Here is a 27,232-nt window from a genome sequence, read left to right on the forward strand (position 1 = left end):
TATCCATATCATACTCACAGCTAGTACCCTCTATACCATACTAGCAGCTAGTACTCTCTTTACCATACTGATAGCTAGTACTCACCATTCCATACTGACAGTTGATACTCTCCATACCAAACTGACAGCTAGTACACCTCATACCATACTGACAGCTAGTGCTCTCCATACCATACTGACAGCTGGTACTCTCCATACCATACTGACAGCTAGTAATATCCATGCCATACTGACAGCTAGTACTCTCTGTACCATACTGACAACTAATACTCTCCGTACCATACTGAGAGCTAGTACTCTTTGTACCATAGTGACAACTGGTACTCTCCGTACCATACTGACAGCTAGTACTCTCCGTACCATACTGACAACTAGTACTCTCCGTACCATACTGACAGCTATTGCTCTCCGTACCATAGTGAATATATGGTATCTCCATACTGATCGCGACACCGAGGATCCATTACTGTTCTCAACATAGCGATGTTCCTTTCTATTTGGCATTTTAAAGCTGCAAAATATAAATACAGATTGTAGTTGAAGTTTTCATGATTTTGGCAAAAAAGAAATTTTACTCCTATAGAAATGCAAAATTTTGCAAATTGTACGGTCTTCTGAAATAAAAGAAAAATTACACATACATGTAACTCTTTGATGAATGTGATTTAGTAACTTAATGTGACTATACTCAGCAAGGTAAACTTAACATTTATTATGATTTGTATGGGTTAAACTTATCAGTGATTTCATTTATTTGTTCTGAAAATGGACCATATTTCTTTCTCTATCATTCGGTAAAATTTGCCATTTAATAAAATCTTCCACAAACGTCATGTTCTTTTGTATATTTAGAGTGAAGTTTGATGACATAACTTTAATTTTCTTTTTTTCATTTAAAGATATGTAATCAACATTTTTTCATTTATAACACGCACCCACCAAATCGGTCTTTGATGAACAAATTGTTTACAGAAAGAAAACTCCTGCTCTACTGCCGTGTATTGAGTGTATGTACAATTTAGAAATCAACAATAAAGGTGTTTAAATACTCGTTCATCTGTGTATTCAGGTTTTTGATTAGCTTATAGAAATTCTTTTTGTATATCATCAATTCAGTTTTCTTTATGAAACGCCAAAGCGGGAATTTCTTTGTATAAACCACAAAACTATATAGTATATAACATGTACCCGAACTAGAACACACATCTTTTATTCTATTGCCTTTTATCAGATGTTTAAATGAAATGATTTTTCAGGATCAACATTTATTCTGAGGCTAATTTCAAAATGGATTATATTTTTCTATGTTTTGCCGAGATATGAGGTATTCAATGGAAATGAGGAAACAAGTTTTATTTCTGAGTTGTATTCTGTTGTCTGTATCTGACATTTACGGTAATTATTAAATAATTTCTCTGTTTTAATAAGCAATGAATTTCCAATTACATTTCAGGCGTCAATTTCACAAAATGTCGTAAGTGTAAAATTTATCGTAAGTTATGACGTAACAATGCTATTTTCTGTTATGACGTCATTACTTACCTCTGAACTTAAAATTGGGAGAGTGAGAGACAAATATGACCACGCATTTTAGTGTTGGTTATATACATGTAAGTGGATTCGCTACCTTTCATTCCAATTTTCGGACATTTTGGACTCTATAAATGTATTTAATTTGAGGCTGTTTTTTATCCAATATTACACATTATTATAAAAGGGTAATTACATGTATAAAATGTGTTTAATTGGCATTTTTTTCGATACTAAATGATTTTACGAAATTATGGCACCCCGACTTAGATAAAATGCAATTTTCATACATTTAAAATAATGCTATATATGTTATTTTGATTATTTGTCGTTTTGTGTGCGGTACAGAACGGGCTCTAGAGGAGACTTGTTTACCTTATCCATTAAGGTATGCTCTTTGTAAAATTCTTTTCGTCTAGTGCTTCTGGAAAGAATATAACGAGAATAGGTATGGTGTGTATGTCAAAGAGACATTAATTCCACCGCGATGAAAATGTCACCCTAAGACCACCCATTGGTCTTCAATAAACGACGAGGAAACCTTCATACCACAAGGCAGGCTGCAGCAAAACAGTTGCCCCTATATACTCAAGTAACATAAAATAAATTAAAGGTAAAAACAAAACAAGATATAAAGAGGCCAGATGCTTCTGAATTGGGACAGGCGCAAAAATGCGGCGGGGTTAAAGTACTTTGCACGATCACAACCCTCACCCTTTAAAATCTGGCCACTGTGGTAAAATATTGCACAATTAAACAGACCTAAAAATCAGTTCAAAAAGGTCGGAGTTTCTTAATTGTTAGTACGGAAATAAAGAAACTGAATATAAATTACATAAATGTACAAACTGAAAACTCCTAGCAATTAACTGGTATTACAGCGTCAGACCATTTTAAACATACAAAAAGTTATACATGTATCCCCATCGTATGTAAAATCAATCCATATTCTTCCTATGTGGGGCTGAGAATCACGGTACATCATAAGTCAAACAATAACGACACAACCCATGTCATGCTTAAAAACAGCTTTTAAATATAGTGTTTTAAATACTGTGTAAAGACCATATGAGTGAATCAATGTTTATACCCCCAAAAATTCTATCCTTAACGATTTGTCATTAATATTATAACAATATCCATTACGAATGAGCCTATTCAACGGATAAGTTAATCTATAGGGTGAGCAATGTCTTCATTCAAATACACAAGCAGTTAAGTTTTCACGACGTCGTAATTTTAAAATATTTCTTGTGCACACAGGGCCTTGAATTTATAACAAATTGAAGTTCTTACAAATAAAAGGAGAAAGTACTCTATTAAGAAAAAATCCCATCTGGCGGAGGACATTTGATCAAAATGACAATTATAAAGGGTGAAAAAAAGTGGAAATTATTTGACAGAAAAACGACTCTGCTCTATCTCCACACCATTGGCATTTGTAATTTTCCACAGCATGAGTCAGTATTTTATGTTATTACAACAAACTTGATATTCATGTCTTTTAAGTATATAGAAAAGGGATCACCAGATAAGTCTTACTTCATTGACGTTTGACGTGGGGAGTTAGGCAATATTGCCCAAAGTTGTCATTTTTATTTTTATCAGGCATTAATAATAAAACACAACCAGAAGTCATTTGTACTGCTTAAACTTTTAAAATATCTGTTTAATTTTGCTTTAGTTCTCGTTTTATTTTTGTTTTTAAGATTCTTTTTTTGTTTTGTTTAGAATTTATTATCGAAATTAAACCATCAAAAGGTATTGCTAAAATTATATTTACACGTCCTGGTTGTAAGCTGCAGGGTGATTCTGATTGACAGGACTATTAGTATAATAATACTTTAAAAATGATTTCACCCAATGTTCATGGTTGTTTTAATTTTTTCCCTCAAATCTAGAAAATCAAGAATCCCTTGAGAAAGGACTCAATGTCTTCTAAGGTTATAGAAAGGGGGTCACCAGATCATTCCTTCCTTTTTACCCATAGAATGATCGGTCTTTTAAACTATTTCAATGATTTCTTAACGGAACAATATTTCCTTAAAACATTTACTGCAGGTGCGATCTGCAATGATGGTGACAAAATAGGAAGAAATAACCCTAAGGACAAAGACAAGTCAGTGGATACGGAAACAGGTATCTAGTATTCATATTATATATTACGTCCTACATATGAAGGTTCTCTGTCAAAAAAATGAGCGACTCAAAATATTTTCTGTCGGAAATGACGTTTTCCGTGCTTGACTTATGCAGTTGGATGTGATTGCTTGATCTTTCAATGCAGATGCACATCACGTGTTATAGGAAGGAGTAATCAAGGGAACCAATGTTATAGCGGTAATCAAAAGAATGCAATCCAGGAACAAAGACCAGACATGGAAAACAGACATACACAACAAAGAACACAAAATAACTAAAATCATACATACAAAGTAACAAAAGCAAATGAGCAACTCGGACACCACTAAAAACTGGGGGCATGGACCAGGTGCACCGGTAAGGTAAGCGTCCTCTGCTTTTCCAGAAACACCCACCGAGTTGCTCATAAAAAGTCAAGTCCGGGATAGACAAACGAGGAAAGGAAAACTATGATGATGGCATAACGTATGAGTTGTGATGTGAACACTCCATACGCAGGTGCTGAAGGGATGTTGCCACAGATGAAAGGAAAGTTGACAATTTTGAATGAAAAGTCATCATGTTTGTCGTAAAGTCATTTTCTGTCGGAAATGACGTTTTCCGTGCTTGACTTATGCAGTTGGATGTGATTGCTTGATCTTTCAATGCAGATGCACATCACGTGTTATAGGAAGGAGTAATCAAGGGAACCAATGTTATAGCGGTAATCAAAAGAATGCAATCCAGGAACAAAGACCAGACATGGAAAACAGACATACACAACAAAGAACACAAAATAACTAAAATCATACATACAAAGTAACAAAAGCAAATGAGCAACTCGGACACCACTAAAAACTGGGGGCATGGACCAGGTGCACCGGTAAGGTAAGCGTCCTCTGCTTTTCCAGAAACACCCACCGAGTTGCTCATAAAAAGTCAAGTCCGGGATAGACAAACGAGGAAAGGAAAACTATGATGATGGCATAACGTATGAGTTGTGATGTGAACACTCCATACGCAGGTGCTGAAGGGATGTTGCCACAGATGAAAGGAAAGTTGACAATTTTGAATGAAAAGTCATCATGTTTGTCGTAAAGTTTGGTCAATTGTTTTCATTTACCACCGATTTCTAAGTGTAGGTCAATATATGAGGCTGACTTCACATTGTCTGTAGTATCCTTTAAGTTCTTTGAGGTAGATGCGATGTATCAAATCCCCGAAATTAGGATTGTTTAAAGATAATACGTCATCTGTATAGCGGAAACTGAGATTAAAGGATCTAGCCAAATGATATTCTTTCTTTCGGATCAGATCAGCAATAAAGTCAGCCTCATAAGAGTGAAGAAATAGGTCAGCAAGTGAGGGAGCACAATTTGTTCCCATTAGAATGCCGACCGTTTGTTGAAAAACACGTCTACCACACTGGACAAATATGTTGTAGATTAAAAATTGTCTCCAAAAGACCTGTCGAATTTTTCAGGATCCACATTGAATTAATACCACTACGGGAGTAACAAGTGTTGTGGTAGGACTGCAGACCCTCTTTGACAGTTGTGAGTATAGAAGTTAAAAGTTTTGAAAGAGGTTTGGTGATACATTTTGCAGATCCAGCTATGAAACTTTGTAGCAACATAACCATTGCACATGCAATGCCTCTAGAAGCGAGCACCGGGAGGTTCAACATCCTTGCAACTTTTCGCTTGTAACATAAAAAGCAGCTCAATGTATATCCTTTTAAGCTTAAGTGAATCTGATTCAGAATATGTGCAAAGAGTAATCAAGGGAACCAAGATTCTAGCGGAAATCAAAAGAATATAATCTAGGGATAGCGACCAGACATGGAAAACAGACAGACACAACAAAGAACACAAAGTAACTAAAATAGTTAATACAAAGAAACAAAAGTAAATGAGCAACTCGGACCACTAAAAACTGGGCGCACGGACCAGGTGCACTGGTAAGGTAAGCGTCCTCTGCTTTTATAGAAACTCCTGCCGATTTGCTTATAAAAAGTCGAATCCGGGGTAGACGAAAGAGGAGAGAAAAACTGTACCACACGTTAAACAAATCAGTTTTCAGATCAGGAAATAGACAATTCGAAGCACTTATGTGTACGCCATTATTAGTATTAGAAAAAAATCATTACTTTTAATGACCTCTGTATTGTAAGTTCGATACAATACATGGTATAATCACCTGCCTCTTCCGTAACTGAATAATAATGCATATGCTTACTCAATAACCGGAACTAAAAATGATATCTTCATATACTTATCAAGATTAAATATGTATTTTGTATATGTAATTTTGTATATAGCCTACTAGGCCGAAGGGGTTAGAGGATAGGACTTAGTACTAGGGTGTTGCAGAAGATGACAGAGCAGAGAAACAGATGCGAATCCAACTGTACCAATTATTAAATCGTAACCGGAACACACTTCCATTATAGTTATAAAGTTCATGTTTGAAATAATGACCATGATATGTCAAAATCTGGTATTGCATGCCGCATAATCCCTCGACCTTAATCAGCTCTTGGACCGGTATAGTTGATACGACATGTGACACAACAATAATTTAGTACAAACATTTAGTGTACATTGTATTGGAAAGCCATAATGGACGAGCCGCACATATTATGGACGAGTAGAATATTTTCACTTTAAGAATTCGTTTGTTGTAGCTTTAAGCATCCTTGCTCTCGCCAATGACGACGAATATGAGTTCAATTGTTGCGGTTTTGTTAAATCATGGGAGTTTTTTGCCAAGACAAATGCCGGTGAACTACGACTACAAGTATGGAGACCAGGGACAGGAACATATGACCTTATTGGTGAAAATACTGTCAATGTTGCAGGTTTGTCAATCTTCCAATAACTACCACTGCTTATAAATCATGCCTTTAAAGCCCCACCCTACCATATGATTCATTGTCTGTTCGTCGACAAATTTTTGGCTATAAGGTATTTAGACAATAAATAACAGAGGCTGTATGTGACAAATGCCTGCCCAGTATACCTCACTTGGTAACTACGAGTGACTTTGTTTGTCAGGAGTAAATAGTTCCCCTCCATTTGTTTCAACGTTTTCAGTTAAAACAAGTCGCAATTTTAAGTGGATGTAAATTCGGCTGTTATTCAGAGATTTGGACATGATACAACCAATACATAAAATACAATTATGTCTCAGCTGGCCAACTTAGCCATTATTTTAAAGCTGGCGAAGCAGGTAATTCATTAAAGAAAGTTACAGGTGGTGAACCAGGTAATTCATTAAAGAAAGTTACAACTGGTGAACCAGGTAATTCATTAAACAAACCACTATGTTACAGCTGGGGAACCAGGTAATTCATTGGCCACTGTGTTACAGCTGGCGAACGAAGTAATTCATTCAACAAACCACTATGTCACAGGTGGTGAATAAGATAGTACATTAAACGAAAAACAATGTTACACCTGGTGAACTAGAAAAACACATTAACAAACCACAATGTTACAGCTGTTGAATAAGGTAATACATTAACAAACTACAATGTTACAGCTGGTGAACTAGGTGATACATTAACAAACCACAATGTTACAGCTGGTGAACAAACCACAATGTTACAGCTGGTGAACTAGCTAGGTAATACATTAACAAACCACAATGTTACAGCTCGTGAACTAGCTAGGTAATACATTAACAAACCACAATGTTACAGCTCGTGAACTAGCTAGGTAATACATTAACAAACCACAATGTTACAGCTGGTGAACTAGCTAGGTAATACATTAACAAACCACAATGTTACAGCTGGTGAACTAGCTAGGTAATACATTAACAAACCACTATGTTACAGCTGGTGAACTAGGTAATGAAGTCATCAGAACGATCGGTAATGATGATTGGATCCCTGTAGATGATAACGATGTCATCGGCTGGTAAGTCAAAATGTTAGAAGTATAGCGAAAAGTAAACCGGAATCAATTTGAAATAATAATTTGAATATTTACTGGAAAAGTGAATAACAAAAAAAAATAGAAATCACTAGTGCCGCAGAACGCCAAGACCCAGATTTAACGAGTACGTAAAACTGATTCCATTACGCTTTAATTTGCACAATATATTTTGATTCATTACAATAGCCAATTGATTATCCTGTCTATTAAATGGATTTTCCCGATAATTTTGATTGCTATATTTTCAACATGAATTTCAAATTTTGTGATCGGCGGATTTTGATTTTTGGTGGGAGAAATAGTGGAGCGGGCGGCTAAGGATTTTCAGAACTTTAATAGGCGTAGAGGGTATACGGCTATATTATATGTCAATGGAAATATAAATCAATGAAGTTTTGAATATTATTCTATTCTAACTGAAAAGAGGTAGAGTTTTCTGCGTTATTGCATTAATTGGAGGAGGGTTCAAAGATCAATCGACCTTAACACACTTTGATGAATAATTTAAGTTAAATTGTTCATTGTAGGCATTGGGAAACAAGTAACATGTAAAAATCATAAAAGAGAACTTTTTCCGACAAAAGTTAACTACTTAATCACTGAACAAAATTGCTTCTAAAATGGTTGCATTTTAGATGATAAGACACCGTAGAATTACAATGTTATTTCTATTGAGGCCCATTAAAATCGAAAACTAAAGCACTTTTTAACACCGGTCCGCAGCACTATAAGTCCGAGAGTGAAAAAAACGAATTTATCTGAATTTTCGAAATTTATTACACATGGACATTCGATGCTATCCATAATAAATATGAAGTATATTAATGCTAATGCCGATCCATATATTGTTAGTAAAGTATCATGGTTAGTAAATTATCATTGTTGGTTATACATGCGCAGTTTTTTGACAACTAACCGACGTGAACAAATCCAATTTGCATCAGAAAAATGAAACTTGAACAACAGTTGGTTTTTCTACTCGTTGTAGTTAAAATTAATTTTTCGAAATATTTTAATTTTTCTACAGCACATTTCTATAGTTCATACTACCTAATTCCTATTAGGCTAAGTGTTCTATAATTTTATATATTTCTATCATTTTTGTGTGTGCTTGAGTATTGGAAGAGCTACAGGAATATTCAGGTGAAAACTAAGTCGATAGACCCTTTTGTGGTAAGCTGGTGAGCATGCTCAATATACACTTCTGCGTGGTAGGGCTTGGGTAGAACAAAAGAATTTCCTCGCGGAAGTGTATATTGAGCATGCTGTACGCATGCTCATCAACTACCCCAACGTTAGCACAAAACTAGACATCAACCAATTTGATTATCAAAAGGTATCTAGTGACCATCAAAAACATCCTATCTAATCCTGTGTTGACATTTATAGATATTCAATTTACTTACGGAACATACCTTTGTAATATAGTCGGACCACATGGCTTTTTGTTATGTTTCCGTCAAATATTCAAATAGCTGATACCATATTCCCTGTCGATGCACCTGGTCCATGCTTCCAGTTTTAGCGGAGTTCTAGTTGCTCATTTACATTTGTTACTTTCTATATATTATTTTAGTTACTTTTTTTTCTCGAAGATTTATAAATTCAAACTCAAACGGACTATTTCACCGAGTTCTTGTATTACATATCAGTGAATACCTCGCATCACTTCCAGTAAAAGTGTCATCTATTTACAAGTTATTTATCGGGTATTTTTTAAACCACAGTTGTCATATGCATCTCTACTCATAAGTGAGAAGAGTAATATTAGTTACAAATTAAAAAAAAACTGTTTGTACTTTGGCAGGTATACTCCAGGAACTGGAGGTATAGTTACTTATGACAACGGGCAACAAGTAAGAAAGGCAACCGGCGTAGGATCAACCGCCTCGTACAACTGGGGTTCAGCGACTCAGGTTACCAGTCGGGATTATGGGATTCACGCGGTAGTTACACCAGGTTTGTTCCTAATTTACAAATCGGTGATTTGTTTGGCAATACGAGTCAAATACTAGTAGTAGAAACAAAATTATTGTTATACACAGAAAGGTTTAACTTCTCGACATGTCTTTCAATTTAGGGGCGGATAAAGACATTTTAAAAAGGAGGGATGCAAGGCGAGGTTCCTCAGAACAAGGGGGTATTAGGACATTATTTTCCATTTATTGTCAACTTTACACATGAAATAACAAATTTTCCAGTAAAAAGGGCTTACCAACCCCTGCAACCTCCACTGGATCCACCACTACGATTTTTTTACAATCTACCGTCTGTAATTGAGCTTTCTAAATGTGTAATAAAATATCATACATCTGTACATCTTCATGACCAGAAAAATACATCTCATGATCAACATGATGTTTTATTTATAAGTTGGTAGCTCTTTCCGTTCTTGGACGTCACAAAATTTGTGAGATATAGTGACCATCTTTCCAAATAATTTATTTTTCCAGGAAATGCACCAGTAATAACAAACCTGGTAGCACCATTGACGTTATCGTATTCTGATGATGTACCAACTAATACTTTGATTTTAACACTGACAGTAACAGATGCAGATCCATCAGATACTCTTACAACAACAATGACGTCATCTACGGCTTATTTCACATTTGATACGACTTCATGTAAGAAATCATTACATCGACGACCGTCGTCTATGTTGGTAATCATGATATCGGCAACTTTCGTCTATATAGGTTGTAGTTACATCAGATACTGTCGTCTATGGAGGTATTAATTTATGCAACATAAACAACCGTCGTCTATGTCGATAATCATAACATCGACAAACTATCTATGTCAGTAATCATTACATCGACAACCGTCGTCTATGTCGGTAATCATAACATCGACGAACTATCTATGTCAGTAGTCATTACATCGACAACTGTCGTCTATGTCGGTAATAATTACGTCAGAAACCGTCGTCTGTGACCGTACTAATTCATGTCACATCGTAAATTGTCGTGTTTATAGGTAATCAATCATACATCAACAGCCGTCAATATCGGTTATCATTACATCAACAACCGTTGTTCGTGCAGGTAACCATAACAACGACATGAGTCGTGTATTATGACGTCTATAAATGCACTTGTAGGTCATCATCACATAAATGAACGTCTTGGTAGGTAATCATTATATATACAAGCATATATGTAGGTAATAATTACATCTTCAAGTTCACATGTAAGACATCATTACGTCAATGAACGTCTATGCATTGTATCAATCAAAGGTTATATAGGTAATATATAAGACTGCATGTGATATTTTCAGTAGAGGTGAGGACGTCCCAAGCACTCTCCATTGGATTGCATACTCTCAACTTCAGAGTTGCAGACAGATGTGGACGAGACGACACTGGACAAATACAAATCACAGTTAGCAATAATGTTAGTATATGATAAGTATTATGATGTTTGTTTATATACCCCATGATATAGTAACAGAAAAAAGAAACCTTAAGTTTCATCATTTCAAGACGGGAAAATTTGTCTTTCTATATTTAAACACATTTATGCCATGTTCCTATACATTCATGATTGGAAATCGGAAAAATTATACTACGAAAAAAGATGAATTCATAAATGTGATATATAAAAATAGTGCTCATTTTTAAATATCGGATTGTAATTATAATTTCCGACGAAAACGTTTATCATTCTGTGAAGTGTTTTCACAATGAGTTTTACAGTAAAGTAGACTTTTTTTTTAGTTTTGTTTTTCTTAATCTCAGAGAGTGAAATTTACATTTTCTACACCTTTGGCATTGTGTAAAAAAACTCAAGCGAATATCCGCAAATATTAAATTTTTATGGGTATTTGAAATTTTGTACAATACAAATACATAAGCTTTATTTAACGTCGATATTTTAAAACAATACAACATAAGCTCCTGGGAGCTTTTAAAATCGACATAGATGCACTACAATAAATAACATTTACATCACAAGTACAATACATGGCAACTATCTAGTCCTTTTCATGCAAACATACATAAATCATCAGTCAACATATAAGGCAAATAGTAGCAAATGTAAAATAGGATTAAAATGAAAGAGCAGCACTATAAATAGTCAACAATGTAAAAGCATAAAGCAGAGCTGTTATGAATAGCAAGCAGAACAATGACATGACCTGCCGTTCCATGAGTTTAGAAGATTCTTAAATTGAGTAAAAGAAGATTCTCTACGAAAGTGGTCTAGCAGTCTTCCACTATTTTCAATAATGCAGTTTGACAACCATAGCCAGCCCTAACAGCTGAAAGATAGGGATGGAAAATATGGTTAAAAAATTCAGTCAATTGCACATCTATGGCTTTTTTTTAAAATTGGAAATATAGGGAAGAATACTTACAGGTGTATAATTAGACTTATCTGGGGCATTATTTTTCTTCTTTTTCTTTTTCTTCTTGTTACTATTGAATTTAAATAATGCACACTTTCTTTTTTCCTATAGTACATCATAATTTGTTCATGTAATACATAACGTCGATGTTGGTTTTCATATTTAAACATGAAACTAATTCTAATAAAGTTTGAAACGCAGGGGATTAAATTATAATATGTATAAACACGTTGAAACACCATTGGTAATATCACTATATTTATGAACATGTTGGATCTACAGTGATGATACCAGTAAATGTTTTAACACGTTGGATCCACGGTAATGATATCTGAATACGTTTTAACACTATGGATGCACGGTAATGATATCTGAATATGTTTTAACACATTGGATCCACGATGATGATATCTGTATATGTTTTAATACTTTGAATCCACGGTGATTATATCAGTATATGTTTTAACTCGTACGATCCAAATTGATGATGTCAGTTTATGTTTGACAAGTAAGATCACGTTGATGATGTCAGTATATGTATTAACAAGTTTGATCACACGTTGATGATGTCAGTATATGTTTTAACACGTTGAACCATAGGTGATGATACATTTTATCATTACGTTTTAACCCGGGGCTTTTGGTGTTTTTAGCCGCCTGTCATTCACAACATGGCGTCGGCAACATCCACTATAAATGAAGCTTTGGTAATTGAAACACAGTTGTTTGCTATCAATGCTACAGATGCCTCGGCAAACGATTATATAACTTGTGATGTACAGTCTTCAAACCCGATTGCTGGAGCATCAAAGTTCTTCATCAAATATATATCAGGAACTGCGCGTACGTATAGACTTCCTTCGCAATTAAGACTGTTTTGATATATTTATTAGTGATACAATGATATCGCGAAGTACGGAAAGATTGGATAGACCACAAGTATATGTCCTTCAACTGTCATAGAAAATAGCATCGTATTCCTTCATTTGGTACTACGACACCATGACAAACGCCCTAATACATTTACTGTTTTTTTTCTGATTCAACTTTTAAAGTACACTTTTAAAACGGATTTATTTATCTTTGTTCCTTTGGTTTAATGAATATAAGTCTTATTGTTACTATCCGAAACATTTATGATTTTAAAACATCATTTTCATTACATTGACTTCAAGGTGTGGGAGGTATAGCTGTTTTATTTTCAATACAGACAGACATTGTCTTTATGACAGAATATCTCTATCTGTATCACAGAATGTGGAATATTTGTGAAGGACCAACCAGGCCTGAATTATACCATAGCAAATAAATATGACCTGGTAATATTAGTTACTGACTCCAAAGATACAGTTACCGCACCTTTTACAGTTTACATTACTCAGAATCAGCAACCAACGTTTGATAACTTACAGAGTATGTATTGCCTGATAATCATTCTACTTTCTTCAGCTTTTATTTTTCTATTAGTTAAAATCAAGGAATTAGTTCACCAATTGTAAGAGTATAGCACTGATCTGTCATTTTCATTAATAAAGGTCATCTTCTGTAGGGACATACAATTGTCACGAGTAAAATGCCTCAAACAAAAAAAAGCAAGTACAGTTCAAAATAAGGTCATCAAATATCATGAATAGAGATTTTTCAGGGTGAAATATTTTGTTTATTGTTGATGTACTATGTTTAGATCAGATTACAGTATCCACAACAGCTGTATCTATTGGTACCATTGTGTTCAATGTCAGCATGACAGACCAAGAAAATGATCAGTTATTCTACAGGATGGAGTGTACACCACCGGGAGGACCTTTCGTTATATATAACTGTATGTATTCCATAGCAGCTACTGATAAAACCATCTCAGCTATATACCTAATAAAACCATCTTAAGGCTTCAGTACCTCTATGTACTTTATAAAGTCATCTTATTTCTACATTAACTATATAGAAGGGTCTGAAAAATTCCCAACGATGTTAGAACTGTCAAATTTGCGAAACAAATTTTTGGTCGTTCCCTCCGCGGGACTCGAACTCGTACCACTGTGACATCTATGGCAACACCGCCTGCATTAAGTCCAGCGCCCTAGACCACTCGGCCAGTTAGGCTATATAAAAATATGAGGGTCATTCCTCCTCGTAGGATTAATCTAGGGCTGTAACTTAGTACACGATGTATGGTAGTACGGGACAATTCATCAAGGTGTTATTATGTAGGATAGAGGATCAAATTAATGAATTAATGATGAATGTCACAACAAATCAATATTATACTATATGAAAGCTATATTTTTATATAGCCTAGTTGGCCGAGTGGTCTAGGGCGCTGGACTTAGTGCAGGCGGTGTTGCCATAGATGTCACAGCGGTACGAGTTCGAGTCCCGCGGAGGGAACGACTAAAAATTTGCTTCGCAAATTTGACAGTTCTAACATCGTTGGGAATTTTTCCCCGCCTGCACAAAGACCAGCGCCCTAGACCACTTGGCCAGCTAGGCTGTATAACTCTAAATCATCTCTTTAACACATAGTGAAATCAAATCTTAAATACTTGGTATAAACATAAGTTAATAAAAACCAACTTGGGGTTTGAAAAATATCTGGACATTGTCAATGAACCAAAGCATCGAAGATAAATCACCAAATTAAGAATTATCTCTTACAAACTTAAAGTAGAGACTGGTAGATATACAAGACCTATAACACCCTTAACTGATCGAATAATTTGTGATAGATACAATAAACGTGAAATCGATGATGAAGTTCATCTTTTTAATAATTGCACTTACTTCGATAATAATAGAAAGATATTATACGATCTAATATGTGAATCTAATAACAATTTTCAATCCCTATCAGCTTTCAAAAAATGTTTTGGACATTGAATCGTGAAAACAGGGACATCTGTGTACGTTTTTCCTGGAGAATATATTAAGTAAAACCAATTATTATTTATGTCATATAGCTTTAATACTTATAATAATGTATAATACGTTTTGAAATTGTTGTCATTTTGTTTTATGTGTGTCTTCAATCACTACTGTATTGTACTTGCTCTTCGATGGCCCTTAATTGGTCAAATAAACTTGTATTTCTTGTCCACATAAAGCCATCTTAGTTTTACTGTATCTCAAAAAGCCACATCTCAGTTCTACAATACCTATCTTATAAAACCATCTTAGTTCTACAGTACCTATATATACGTTATGTTTCTTTATTTTATACCTCTGTGAAATTTCACGCTATTTTAAGCAATTAACAGATTACGAACTACATGTGAGAAGGTACGAATTCTGTATATTGAAACTAGGAAAAAATTTGAAAACAGTAAATAAGATATACGTCTCCGTAACTATCACTGGCAATGTTTTCGCTTTTCTCTAGTTTTTATCATAATCCTATGAAGATGTACCGACTATCATTATGTTCCACCTCTAAATGATTAATTAACATCAGTGAACATGAAAGCTTAACATCTTTTGTAACACTTAATTATAGCTGGCGCTGTTGTATCTAACGCCGATCTGACTGGGTCAACAGTCACGGGATATGATTGTGACGTCTATGTAAGCGACGGTTTCCAAGAGGTTGGTCCACGGATTCTCACCATCACTATATCCGGTAAAGTCCAAACGTTTTATATCTTTGTGATATAATTCTAACCTTTTTTTATCGCTGAAGAGCAAGAGCAAAGACTCTGGAGCTTTAAGTAATTTTAAATTGCATCCTCTCCACTCCTTCTCATGATCCTGTTAGATAGTTATTAATGAGAATAATTTAAAAAAAAAGACCTATATGATGAAAAGGCGAACGTTTAAGATAAAGAAATAACTATGCGTATATTCGTGTATAACCCTATTGCAATTTTACGTACAGAATGATCGTTTGTGGTATTGAATTACTATTATTCTAATAGATATAAACCACGCCCCAATTATCACCAACCTTCCGAGTGCTGCTCCTGTCACTGTAGTAGAGAATGGTCAACTGGGTGCTGTTGTCTATCAAGTATCAGTATCGGATCAGAACTCACTAGATGTTCATACCTACACAGGTGCCTTTGTTCCTGGAATATTTGCTAATTATTTTGTTATCAATTCCAACAGTGAGTATATCATAATATGTCAGTTATCTTTTCTATTGATTTGACGGCTAAATATTAGGATTATTGATTTAAAGCACTGAAGTCCTTTTTCCGCTACTTCCATAGTCATTTTAATGCATGTTTGTTTGTATTCCAAATTTTGGAAATATGTGTTCCGACGTAATTAAGCATCAAATGTGCATATATGCTATTCAAATCCATTTATTCATTGTTTGACTTTCATACCAGATGATATACAAATAGAAGTGTTTCCCTTTTGCTTTTAAGCGGGAGCAATAACAACATCTCCAACGAACACAATTGATTACGAGTCATTCACGGATAAAACAGCCGACATTACTGTGACTGTTTCTGATGGTCAAGTCAGTGATTCCGAACTATTACAGATAACCATAACTGATGTTAACGAACCTCCTGTCTTTATTCAGAATTCATACTCAATAAGCGGCAATGAAGGACCTGTACGTTTGTATATTTACATTTTTATACTTTATATTTTTGTTACGGTGAATTATATGATAATACCTCCGCTGAAAGAAGTAGCACTAATGACAGAACAACCCAAAACGACGACATATAGAAAACAAAGTGTTCAGGACAAAATAACAAGCAGTACACACAGAAAAACGTACAAAACACGACTAAAAAACTATAACGAACGTACGAGTTCTGGAAAGTTTAATCATACATTTTCTAACAAAACACCCACCATGCCACTCATTGGATGTCCGGTAAGTGTAGAAGAATATGCAGAACGGATACACCATATTGGTTAATCCTATCGTTACCGTAGAACATATGACACGACGACATATCTATAGGGGCAGTATTCTTACTGTAGTTAATAACAGTTGAGAGATAAACCATCATAAATTAGTAACTTTACAATATTGTTTACATATGGGATATAAAGGAATGACAGTCTAACATAGATCTAACGACAAAGGTCATGATAAGAGATATATTTTTAGAGTGAGAAAACATAAACTATATGTATGAAAAAAAGACTGGACTGACCAAGCATTTAAATGTTATTGTCAGGGCTTTTATAATGTTTAGGTGTTCAGTCCAACCAATTTTCGTCTTTCGTCACAGGTGCATAATACCGATTTGTAATAATTTTTGATTTTTTCCTACGAATGCGTTGTTGTTGTAAAATGCATTATTCTATTTTCTTATTTGGTCTGTCTGTTTGTATAGTCCAACATGTCATCTATCAGAATTTAAAAAAGAATTTAATATCAGAAAGAATAAAAAGTCACAAAAACATTTATGATATTTTTTAAACTACAGTTTTATATTTTAAAAAAAATTATCTCTCCAATTATAGTTACTTCATCAGTGACTGCATGGTTCTACATATACAAATAAATTCCTTGGTAAAGATGATATTTAAAGGTATAGTGATTGTTATTACATCGATCTCTCTTATTCAGGCGACGACCGTTATTGGTACTCCTAGCTTTGAAGTCAACGATCCCGATGGGGACACTCTCAAATATTCAATAGATTGTACAGAATTCACAATCGGCTCAACTTCCGGTCAGATTGCTTTAGCAGCAGAGTATGATCTAGATGCCCCTAACATTGCTACGTCAGCTAGTATTCAGTGTAATGTAAATGTCAGTGACGGTGTCTTCCAAGATACAGCCACACTTCAAGTGACACTTAGTAACATCAATGATAATACACCATCGTTCAGTAAAAATACGTATACATTCTATGCCAATGCTAATGACGAAATCGGTAAGGTCTTAACAGGTGATGTTCTGGCTGCAAGCGATGGTGACTCTGGACCTTATGGTAAGTGTTTGTGGAAAGGTTTTTACTGATAGGTTACCATATTTTTAGTCATGAAGGTCGATAAGAGGAAATTAATTTCATTAATTGTTAAACCACGTATTTATTTCTGCAATATAAAAAGAAAGCAGCACAAAACATAACAAATGCAAGCAAAAAAAAAAAAAAATAACAGGGACATGATATTCTTTATCGAAAGTTTTGCACATATGTATCAAATAACCGTTTTTTTTTATAAATCACAACGCTTCGTTGGCCTTCTTAATGATGCAGTTTGAAATACATCACGGAATTAACCTAAAAAAATAAAGAACATTTACAGAACAAAATTGAAACCATATTACTTTTATTGTAGGTCATTCTCATTTAACTGGTGCTTTGTTCTTATTGTCGGTCACTCTCATCATTACCGGTACTTTGTTGCTATCGTCGGTCACTCTCATCATTAATGGTACTTTGTTGTTATTGTCGGTCATTCTCATCATTACTGGTTCTTTGTTCTTATCGTCGGTCACTCTCATCAATATTAGTACTTAGTACTTTGTATTTTATCGTCGGTCACTCTCATCATTACTGGTACTTTGTATCAGAGTAATCAAGGGAACCACTATTCTAGCGGAAATCAAAAGAATGTAATTCAGGGACAAAGACCAGACATGGAAAACAGACACACACACAACACATGATACAAAATAACCAAATTAACAACAAAAGTAAGAGTAATCAAGGGAACCAAGGTTATAGCGGTAATCAAAAGAATGTAGTCCAGGGACAAAAACCAGACATGGAAAACAGACATACACAACAAAGAACATAAAGTAACTAAAATCATACATACAAAGTAACAAAAGTAAATGAGCAACTCGGACTCCACTAAAAACTGGGAGCTTGGACCAGGTGCACCAGTAGGGTAAGCGTCCTCTGCTTTTCTAGAAACACCCACCGAGTTGCTCATAAAAAGTCAAATCCGGGGTAGACAAACGAGGAAAGGTGAACTATAACCCGTTGAAGAAATCAGTTTTCACGGTGCTGATGGATACATCATAACGATCCACGTGTTCATGATGACGACCATAAAACTTCTGTAGTGATGACTTCAATCTTGTAGCAACATAACCCTGTTCCAGAGGCCTATTTGTTAGAGTAAATGAGTAACTGGATAAATAATTTAATGCAAGTGAGTCAATCGAAACTCCTCAGTCTTTCTAGTTACAATGAAGGAAATTATCGGAGGCACTAGGCGGTATGTGATAACTAACCAATTTTTAGCGCCACCTGGTGCATAGAATTACTTTGAATTGACTATGACTATAATTCCGCCAGTTTTTTTAAGAAGAAATTCTCCTTTCTTCATCCGAGGTTATTTTTAGTGTAGCCGAAATGGCCGAGTAGTTCCGATTGGCTAGCGAGTTATTATCAAGTGCGAGTGCTTTTTAGGTTATCAAAGTAATTGACAGTACAAAACTGTAGTCTAATGAAATAACTAAGTTGAAGGAATGAAACTTAATTAGTTGATCTTTGTTCAACGGAAATAAAATAAAAAAAATAAACACAACTTTCAAGACTAAGCAGATTGGTACAAGAAAAAAAATGTAGTACAGTCACCACAATAATGATGATATTGTTCTGCATTTTAAGTCTTTTATGGAAACCTCAAACTTAGAATACTCTTTATTCATTTCAAGTAAGCAGGTTAAAGCAGTTACTGTAAATGATTTCAAGAAAACATAAAAAAGCTAGATTTTAAAGTTTAAGGCCAAATTTTCACATTTCAGTCATTTAAAGGTCCGACATTTTAGCTTTTGTTAACATGCATTTTCATGACCTTGACCTTTATCATGTCTATATAATAGCATTTTTACCACTTGATGGAAATTCAATATTAATCAAAGGGAGTGGATATAGAAAATATCCAAATTATCATATTTTCGCTGGTAACCATATTCAAGGTCATTTTTCTTAAAATAGAAAAAATATCACTTCTCTAATTTTCGCTTATATTATGAAGTTAAATTCTTATCGTGTAGCATATCAAGAAATCACTTATCTATTGGTGGAAGCAAAATGAATTTCATTTAAATAACATTCTGATCATTGACTATCTTATGTGTACTCTTTTTGATCAAAGAATTATAACGGTAGTATTTACAAATATAACTGATACTAAAATGTAGTTTCCTTGGAATCAGAACAATTAAAAATGACATTGAATGACCTCTCTAGCAATGGGGTTAAATTACTTTGGTAGTTACCATGGCATTAGGGTTAATATAAAAATAAAAACGGCTATTGTTTCCAACGTTTACATGCATGGATAACTTCATACTGTAAAAAATAAGCATTCTAACATGACATGACATGTACGCTTTGTAAACAAAAAGGTATCTAACAGAGTAAAACCCTGCTGCGCAATCATTGAACGGGTCACGTTTGATTGTATTCATTGATTGTAATCGTTTACTAAATATAAAAGCAACAAATTCAATAACATTTCTTAAGAAACGCCCCTGTTATATTACGATTTTAGCGTATCTATTGTTTCAGTCAAACTGGCAGTTGGCTGTATGACGCATGTAAAACGACGGTTTCGGCCACAAATTTCGGCCAGGCTTTGAATATCATTCACAAAGAATGAAACGTGTTTGAACCAGGGGTTGAAAATTCCCAAAGCCCGACGCCCGGGACTAAAACAATTGCACCTCGGACTTGCCCTTTTTCAATGAAATAAGTCCGTTGGGCATGGCAAATCTAAAAAAACAAAAACTATTTTTTGAAAGATTTTGTCGTAATTTGGACCATGTTTACTATTGATTAGTCATTCTCAAGTCTGAATCACACCTGCGCTTGATCAGACGCATTTTTGACATACTACAAATTATATTAATCAAGCACTGGAATGATAAAGATGAAATTTCGATGATAAACTTTTGAGGAAAATATCGTTGCTTCTTTACCATTTCACGATTAAAAAACGCAGGAACGGAAAGCTGATGACAAGGCATCAGACATGGAGACGGAATCAATTCACACTGTGTCTTCTTCCCAGCAAACATAGAATTATACATAACAATATCAGATAACAGTAACAAAATTGCATTTATATCGATTGGGACTTGACACAATATGTTTGTTTGTTAGTTTGGTTTTAACGCCCGAGCAGAAATATTTCAGCTATATTCAGGCGATGAACATGAAGTGGATGATAAAATGAACATGAAACGATGATGAAATGAAAAATGGGATGGGACACAAGGACAATGGGATCGACAAATTTTGATTGCTACTGGAAATAGGGAGAGGTGGGTAGGGTCGGGCAATTTAGCCTCCTGTGGCAAAGCCCTATGGTTCCTACTCCAGGAGGATACCACAGAGGGTTTTTTAACGTGCGAGGAATGTGGCATTTATCCCAACACGGTGCACCACTATGGTTTGCGGTCAGGTTTTTCGTATTATAGCATGACAACCCCAGCATGTAACACACCAGGTGTACCCCCATTCCACCACCTGGGACACACAATCCAGATGCTCTGTGGGCTGAGCGCCTTAGCCCCTGGCTAAGGTTCTGAGCACTATTTAGTCGCCTTTTACGACAAACTTAGCGATGCTGCAGGCCTATTCTTTTGACACCCGGACCTGCACGGGTCGACACACTGTTCGGGCTTAGTGTACAAAAGGTGAAAAAGTCCAGGCCTCGGGTCTTCCCAAAAACCTTTTCAACCCTCGATTCAGAGGACTGTGATTTATTGATATTTTGTAAGACAAACATTAGCGACCAAGCGCGGCATTTTACCCATGACGCGATTTCGTTGGTTTGTTTAATTGTGAATGCGGTTTAATTTTCGTTTTCTAATTATATATGTTACATCTTATTATAGTTATGCACATGTATGTAAGACATCATTGTTGAAACAGTTGAAAAACTTGTACTTAATTGTAAAAAATAATACAGTGAGGTACTAATTGGAAGAGTCAAATATTTCGTTTTCCTGAGTTTTCACTGACAAAATTGACTTTTTCGTCATGTTAGAAAAGAAATAATTCCTACATACTGAGCTTTATGCTTATTTCAACATGGGTAGGCACTATTTTTGTCAAGATTTTAGACCTCACTAACACTTGGTGAAAAAAAAAAACCAAATATACTGCTTACCCATGTTAAAATAAGCTCAACATTAATTAAAACTGGTATTTTTTGTATTATTAAACTATCATAAAGCCTAGCATTCTGGAATTTTTCTTAAATATCGGACACTTGTGGTTTCCAACTTTGTCCTTATTTTTGTTTTTGTCCTCACGGAGAATTGCACTTAATATTCCAGTATAATAATACCCCAGTAACTTCCAATATGATTATTGAATATAATTTTGTATTCAGGAAGTACAACATTTTCGCTGGATCAGTCTGGTTTACCAAAAACATACTTTGAAGTTAGTGATTCTGGAGATATCTATATCATTGAGTCCCTGTATCCAGACTTTGCCTCTGGAACAGCATTGTCATTCAGTGCCACAGTCACAGATAACGGAGGCCTAACTGACACTGCCGGTATTGCTGTTATCGTATCAGAGTACACCACAACAACTCCGACAACAACAACAGATCGATACCTCAGTTTCTGGGACGATTCAAAGAATATTGCTTGGTTTACGATGCTAATGATAATATTAGCAGCGCTGCTAGGATTGCTGATTTTCTGGTTGATAAGGACTGTTAATTGGTCTAAAATACTTTCCATCTGTAAACCAAGTCCACCGTGAGTTCATACTGTAAATTCAGATATAACTGCATGCAGTTTGATGAGATCGACTATTGCAATCCTCGAGATATTAAGAAATTTCTGCCAAATTAAACATTAAAAACATAAAATTCCTATGAAAATGTCAATTTTAAAGGATCATTGATAAACGCACATGGTCTTACCCTATATTTTATAAGTCAAATGTAAATATTATTAACAGTTTTTTTTTTTGGTATGTATGTGTATCTAGGTTATCGTTAACAAATACATTGAGTACACTACTGCAAAAAGCATTTTGCATTAAATAATAGGGTTAGACATTGTATATACCTTCTATTCTTTTGTGTGTAAACTATGCCCAGTATTTTAATTTGAATAAAAAAAGTCCTTTTTATTTTAGAAAAACTACTTTTTTTGTACAGAATTGAGAAAACCAAGAAATGTTCATATCATTTTATAAGTAATTCCACAAATACAAAAATCAGAACATCAATATATTTCTCCTAAAATTTTGGGAACATTTTGCAAGATGTTAACACTAGGTTGAAATGTTACTAATTGAAATTAGCAGACAATTGTTTAAAGCTCGATGTCTTTTAGTTACTTATTACAATGACATGTAAATTTTGATTAATTTAAGTTGAACAAAAATATTTAAGTGTACGAAAAAAAGAAATGCAGGACTAATTGCGTGTATTAATAACTGTACACTACAGGCTAGAAATGTACACATCTTAATTTAAAAACTTTAGCCTTAGTAAACAGCTATATTGCATTGAAAATCAAAGACAAATGACTGTATGTTTTAGAAAAAGGAAATGGAAGTGGAGACCAATGGTAGAAGAGGACCCAGGTCGACGTCTCCCACCACCACCGCCACCACCTAAACCTATAGGTAAGACATAAAAAACAGTCAGATTAAAACAAGAAAAAACTTACCCAGGGAATCAGAATATAGAATATATCTTCAAAAATGGAGATATTGTCGCTTGAGTCCGAAATCAAATTCCACGAATTTTGCATACATAAAAAAAGATTATGTCTAAATAGCAAATGGCTGTGATAAGAAGTTACAGAGAAAATTGTTACTAAAAAGGTAAAAAAAGACCTACTTAAGTTGAAAATAAGAAAGAAATATTGTTTTTTATATAAATACTCGCTTAAAGGTGAACTGAAAACTGTATTAATGGTTTGATTTTAACAAACATATTTTTGAGTGACGATGAATGATCTCTGAATTACAAGATATTGCTAAAGATATCTTGTACATAACCAACGTTTACCTCCCAAAACGTACAGTTATCAATATGATAATCATCATACATTTGTATTTGTTTCCACTCAGTAAACTGCCGATAACATCAGTTGAAGTACTATCTATCCATATTAAACTCAAACACTGACATTATTGGTGTAGAAAAAAAAGGGTTTTTATTTACACACACCATATACTTATGTAATTATAGTCCAGTTCTCTTACTGTTGTGCATTCATCTCCACTGAAATCAACCACATCAAGAACGATAATTCATGCAAAGTACAAATTTTACATATTCTTTATCTGACAAGTGCAGCAAACAAATGAAAGACTAAGATTTGTTATGTATTCTGTAAATTTTTCTGATACAGAAATGAAGTATGTGAGTTAGATAACATGCATAAATCATTTCTTGTCTGGTGAAAACAATATGAACTACACAAATTAAAGTCAGTTGTAAATAGTGATTGATTTAACCCTGAATACGTTGAAACCTCTGAATAGTATAGCCGTCGTATCATTTATAAAGCTTTGGGAAAAATGTGCTATTACAATGTTGGATTACCATAACTTGTTTGTTTTATCAAATGAGTTGTAAGTGTTGATATTTTACTGTGGTTTATTATCGAAAAATATATAAAAATACAATGAACGACAGGTTTAATTCGAGTTAAATTTTATTTGGGGTTGCGAATTTAATTGATTTACCAAAAATAAATAAGCAATGTGAAAAATGAATTTATTTTGTAACTTTTAGTGTGTTTATTGATTTTAAACATGTTTTTCCTGTCTCGCAGATCCACCGTCTCCAGCGAAAATCCAACAATCTGGCGTACGCTGGGAATACTGGAAGGATTTGGATTTTGGAGATGGGTTTGTAAAATGATACATATAGAAGGCTTGCAAGTGTCGTTATCTCTTTTCTTTTTATCCGGAATTCCGTATGTACAAAACCGAAAACCGCTTTGTTACAGTATTTATTCAGCTATATTTTTTACTTTACTACGTCTGTGTACATGAATACAATTGAAGATTATTCAGATATTGTGTTATTACAAATGTAGGAAACAGCATTTACACCCTCGTTTTACGCCAAAGGGGATTTCATTTAAAAAGTTGTGGACATATCAGTGAATCTCTTCTTCCTATGATTTGAAAGAGAGTTAAGGGTCGTTTTCGTGATTTATTGGTCATGTGATCAGACTTTCAAGCCTTATACATACTAGAGACCTATAATATTGAATATTTAATTACAAGTCTATGTACATACGTAATGACGTCGTAATTAAATTTACAGCAACATGTATTTTATCAGTCGTTTTATCATAGTTACATTCTTCACTTGTGTAAAATATTACGAACAAAATTTTATGAAGAAAATGCAGTCCATATGCAGTATGATCCTATGAAAATATGCAAAAGAGTAATCAAGGGAACCAAGGTTATAGCGCAATCAAAAGAATGCAATCCAGGGACAAAGACCAGACATGGAAAACAGACATACACAACAAAGAACACAAAGTAACTAAAATCATACATACAAAATAAGAAAAGCAAATAAGCAACATGGACTCATGGAAGCATGGACCAGGCGCACCGATAGGGTAAGCGTCCTCTGCTTTATCAGAAACACCCACCGAGTTGCTCATAAAAAGTCAAGTCCGGGGTAGACAAACGAGGAAAGGAAAACTATGCCCCGTTGAATAAATCAGTTTTTATGGTGCAGATGGATACACCATAACGATCCACGAGTTCACGATGACGACCATAAAACTTCTGTAGTGATGACTTCAATCTTGTAGCAACATAACCCTGTTCCAGAAGCCTATTTGATAGAGTTTTAGCGCGGTACAAATAGTCTGCGTAGTTTCGGCAAGCCCTGGCATAACGTATGAGTTGTGATATGAACACTCCATACGCAGGTGCTGAAGGGATGTTGCCACAGATGACAGGAAAGTTGACAATTCTGAATGAAAAGTCATCACGTTTGTCGTAAAGTTTGGTAAATGGTTTTCCTTTAGCATCGATTTCTAAGTATAGGTCAACTAAAACAGTTGTCTTTTTGAAACGTTGCAATCTAAGTTGTCATTTTGAGATACGAATATCCAGGTATTAATGTTCATTAATCTGCATAAAAATCATGACTTATTGAAACTGAATCTGTTCGTATATCGATAGACACCAGTCGGGAAATAATAGGAAGGTACGATAGTGATGATTTACATTCATCCAATTAAAATCGGAAAGTAATCTTCAAATTCGATACAATCATTTTACCATTTTCCATTGCTGAAAATGACTGCAAATATAAATAATTTATAATCTGTCTCGGTTAAAAATATAATACATTGTTAGAAAGAAACCCATATTAATCAAAAGTTATCGAACATTACAAAGTTGTGCTGATTTATTAATCGTTGTTTATCTTTACTTTTCATAAAATATATAATATATATATATCTTTACGTTCGTGATTCTAGTCTATAAAAAGTGAAAAAAGGGACATTTAATCAGAAAGTGTGGAACTTCCTTTACAAAAATTGGAATATCAGCATAATGTTTAATTCTTTAAGAAAAATAAGAAAATAAAAAAATATATACGAACAACTGTAATTAAATTATTATACTATATTAATTGATTCCTTTTTTTTTCAGGAACCTTGGGTGAATGAGGCATATATATTGATTGAATACAGTTCTTTGGACACCATTAGACTTTCATTTTTTTTTTAATCTAACTGTAAACTTAAATTTGATTATTCTATAATGTGTTAACAAATGGTAGAAATTTATGTTATGTTTTAAATAAATGTCTAAGCGAGATATACAAATCTGTTGAATTTATAGTCATTTTCAGGACTAGATATCTCCATGACATTGACAAAATGACAAAACCTTTCCATGTTACCGAGCCATCAGATCTAATATTCAATGATCCATCTGTAAAAATTTAAATTAATCAGGAAACGTTCATTTGAAGTACCCCAAACAAAAAACATAAAAATTGGAACCCAAATCCAGCACCGAGAAATATTCAATTTTAAAATTATATCCAGGTGGCCCATTTTTCCCCAAGACAAAAAAATCAGGGACCCAAGTCTAAGAAGGCTTTACCGTCTGTCAGAACATGGGTAGACAAAGCAAGACTTAATCTGCTTAATCAATCTATGTCTTGAAAACTCTCGGTTTTGTTTTGCAATATTTCTGCTAAATTTGCCTCCTCATTCTGTTGTCAAAACTTTTTGAATAAAACTAAATAATTTTGCCATTTTTATTCACAAACTGGTAAAACATTTGTGAAAAAATTCAAATTCTTGGTTAATACGACTATTAATACTATGTATGCTTGTGAAATTATACGAAATGTCACAAATTTTGGAGGTTAGCAAGCAC

General features: G+C 34.3%; 1 protein-coding gene across 1 annotated transcript; it reads left to right on the forward strand.

Annotated features, from left to right (window-relative positions):
- Positions 1-1,161: 1,161 nt before the first annotated feature.
- On the forward strand, positions 1,162-26,662 carry LOC148597791 (cadherin-87A-like). The gene is made up of 18 exons (XM_088561045.1): positions 1,162-1,395; positions 3,592-3,669; positions 6,338-6,511; positions 7,493-7,574; positions 9,400-9,551; positions 10,046-10,219; positions 10,875-10,990; positions 12,599-12,788; positions 13,200-13,358; positions 13,630-13,767; positions 15,436-15,558; positions 15,854-16,042; positions 16,310-16,503; positions 17,479-17,845; positions 22,218-22,596; positions 23,391-23,476; positions 24,637-24,712; positions 26,495-26,662. The coding sequence occupies exons 1-18, from the start codon at positions 1,305-1,307 to the stop codon at positions 26,505-26,507; spliced, it is 2,781 nt and encodes a 926-aa protein (XP_088417171.1). The 5' UTR covers positions 1,162-1,304; the 3' UTR covers positions 26,508-26,662.
- The last annotated feature ends 570 nt before the right edge of the window (positions 26,663-27,232 follow it).

This window comes from Perna viridis, chromosome 14, assembly GCF_037379345.1.
Source record: "Perna viridis isolate PV_CMFRI_1.1 ecotype Kerala chromosome 14, ASM3737934v1, whole genome shotgun sequence".
Taxonomy (NCBI): Eukaryota; Metazoa; Mollusca; class Bivalvia; order Mytilida; family Mytilidae; genus Perna; species Perna viridis.

What these genes read in the sequence shown, in the direction of transcription:
- LOC148597791 (XM_088561045.1), top strand. Translation starts at nt 1,305, where the DNA reads ATGTTTTGCCGAGATATGAGGTATTCAATGGAAATGAGGAAACAAGTT. An exon ending in CACATTTGATACGACTTCAT is followed by an intron (nt 10,220 to 10,874) that starts GTAAGAAATCAT and finishes TGATATTTTCAG; the next exon opens with TAGAGGTGAGGACGTCCCAA. An exon ending in GCCACCACCTAAACCTATAG is followed by an intron (nt 23,477 to 24,636) that starts GTAAGACATAAA and finishes CCTGTCTCGCAG; the next exon opens with ATCCACCGTCTCCAGCGAAA.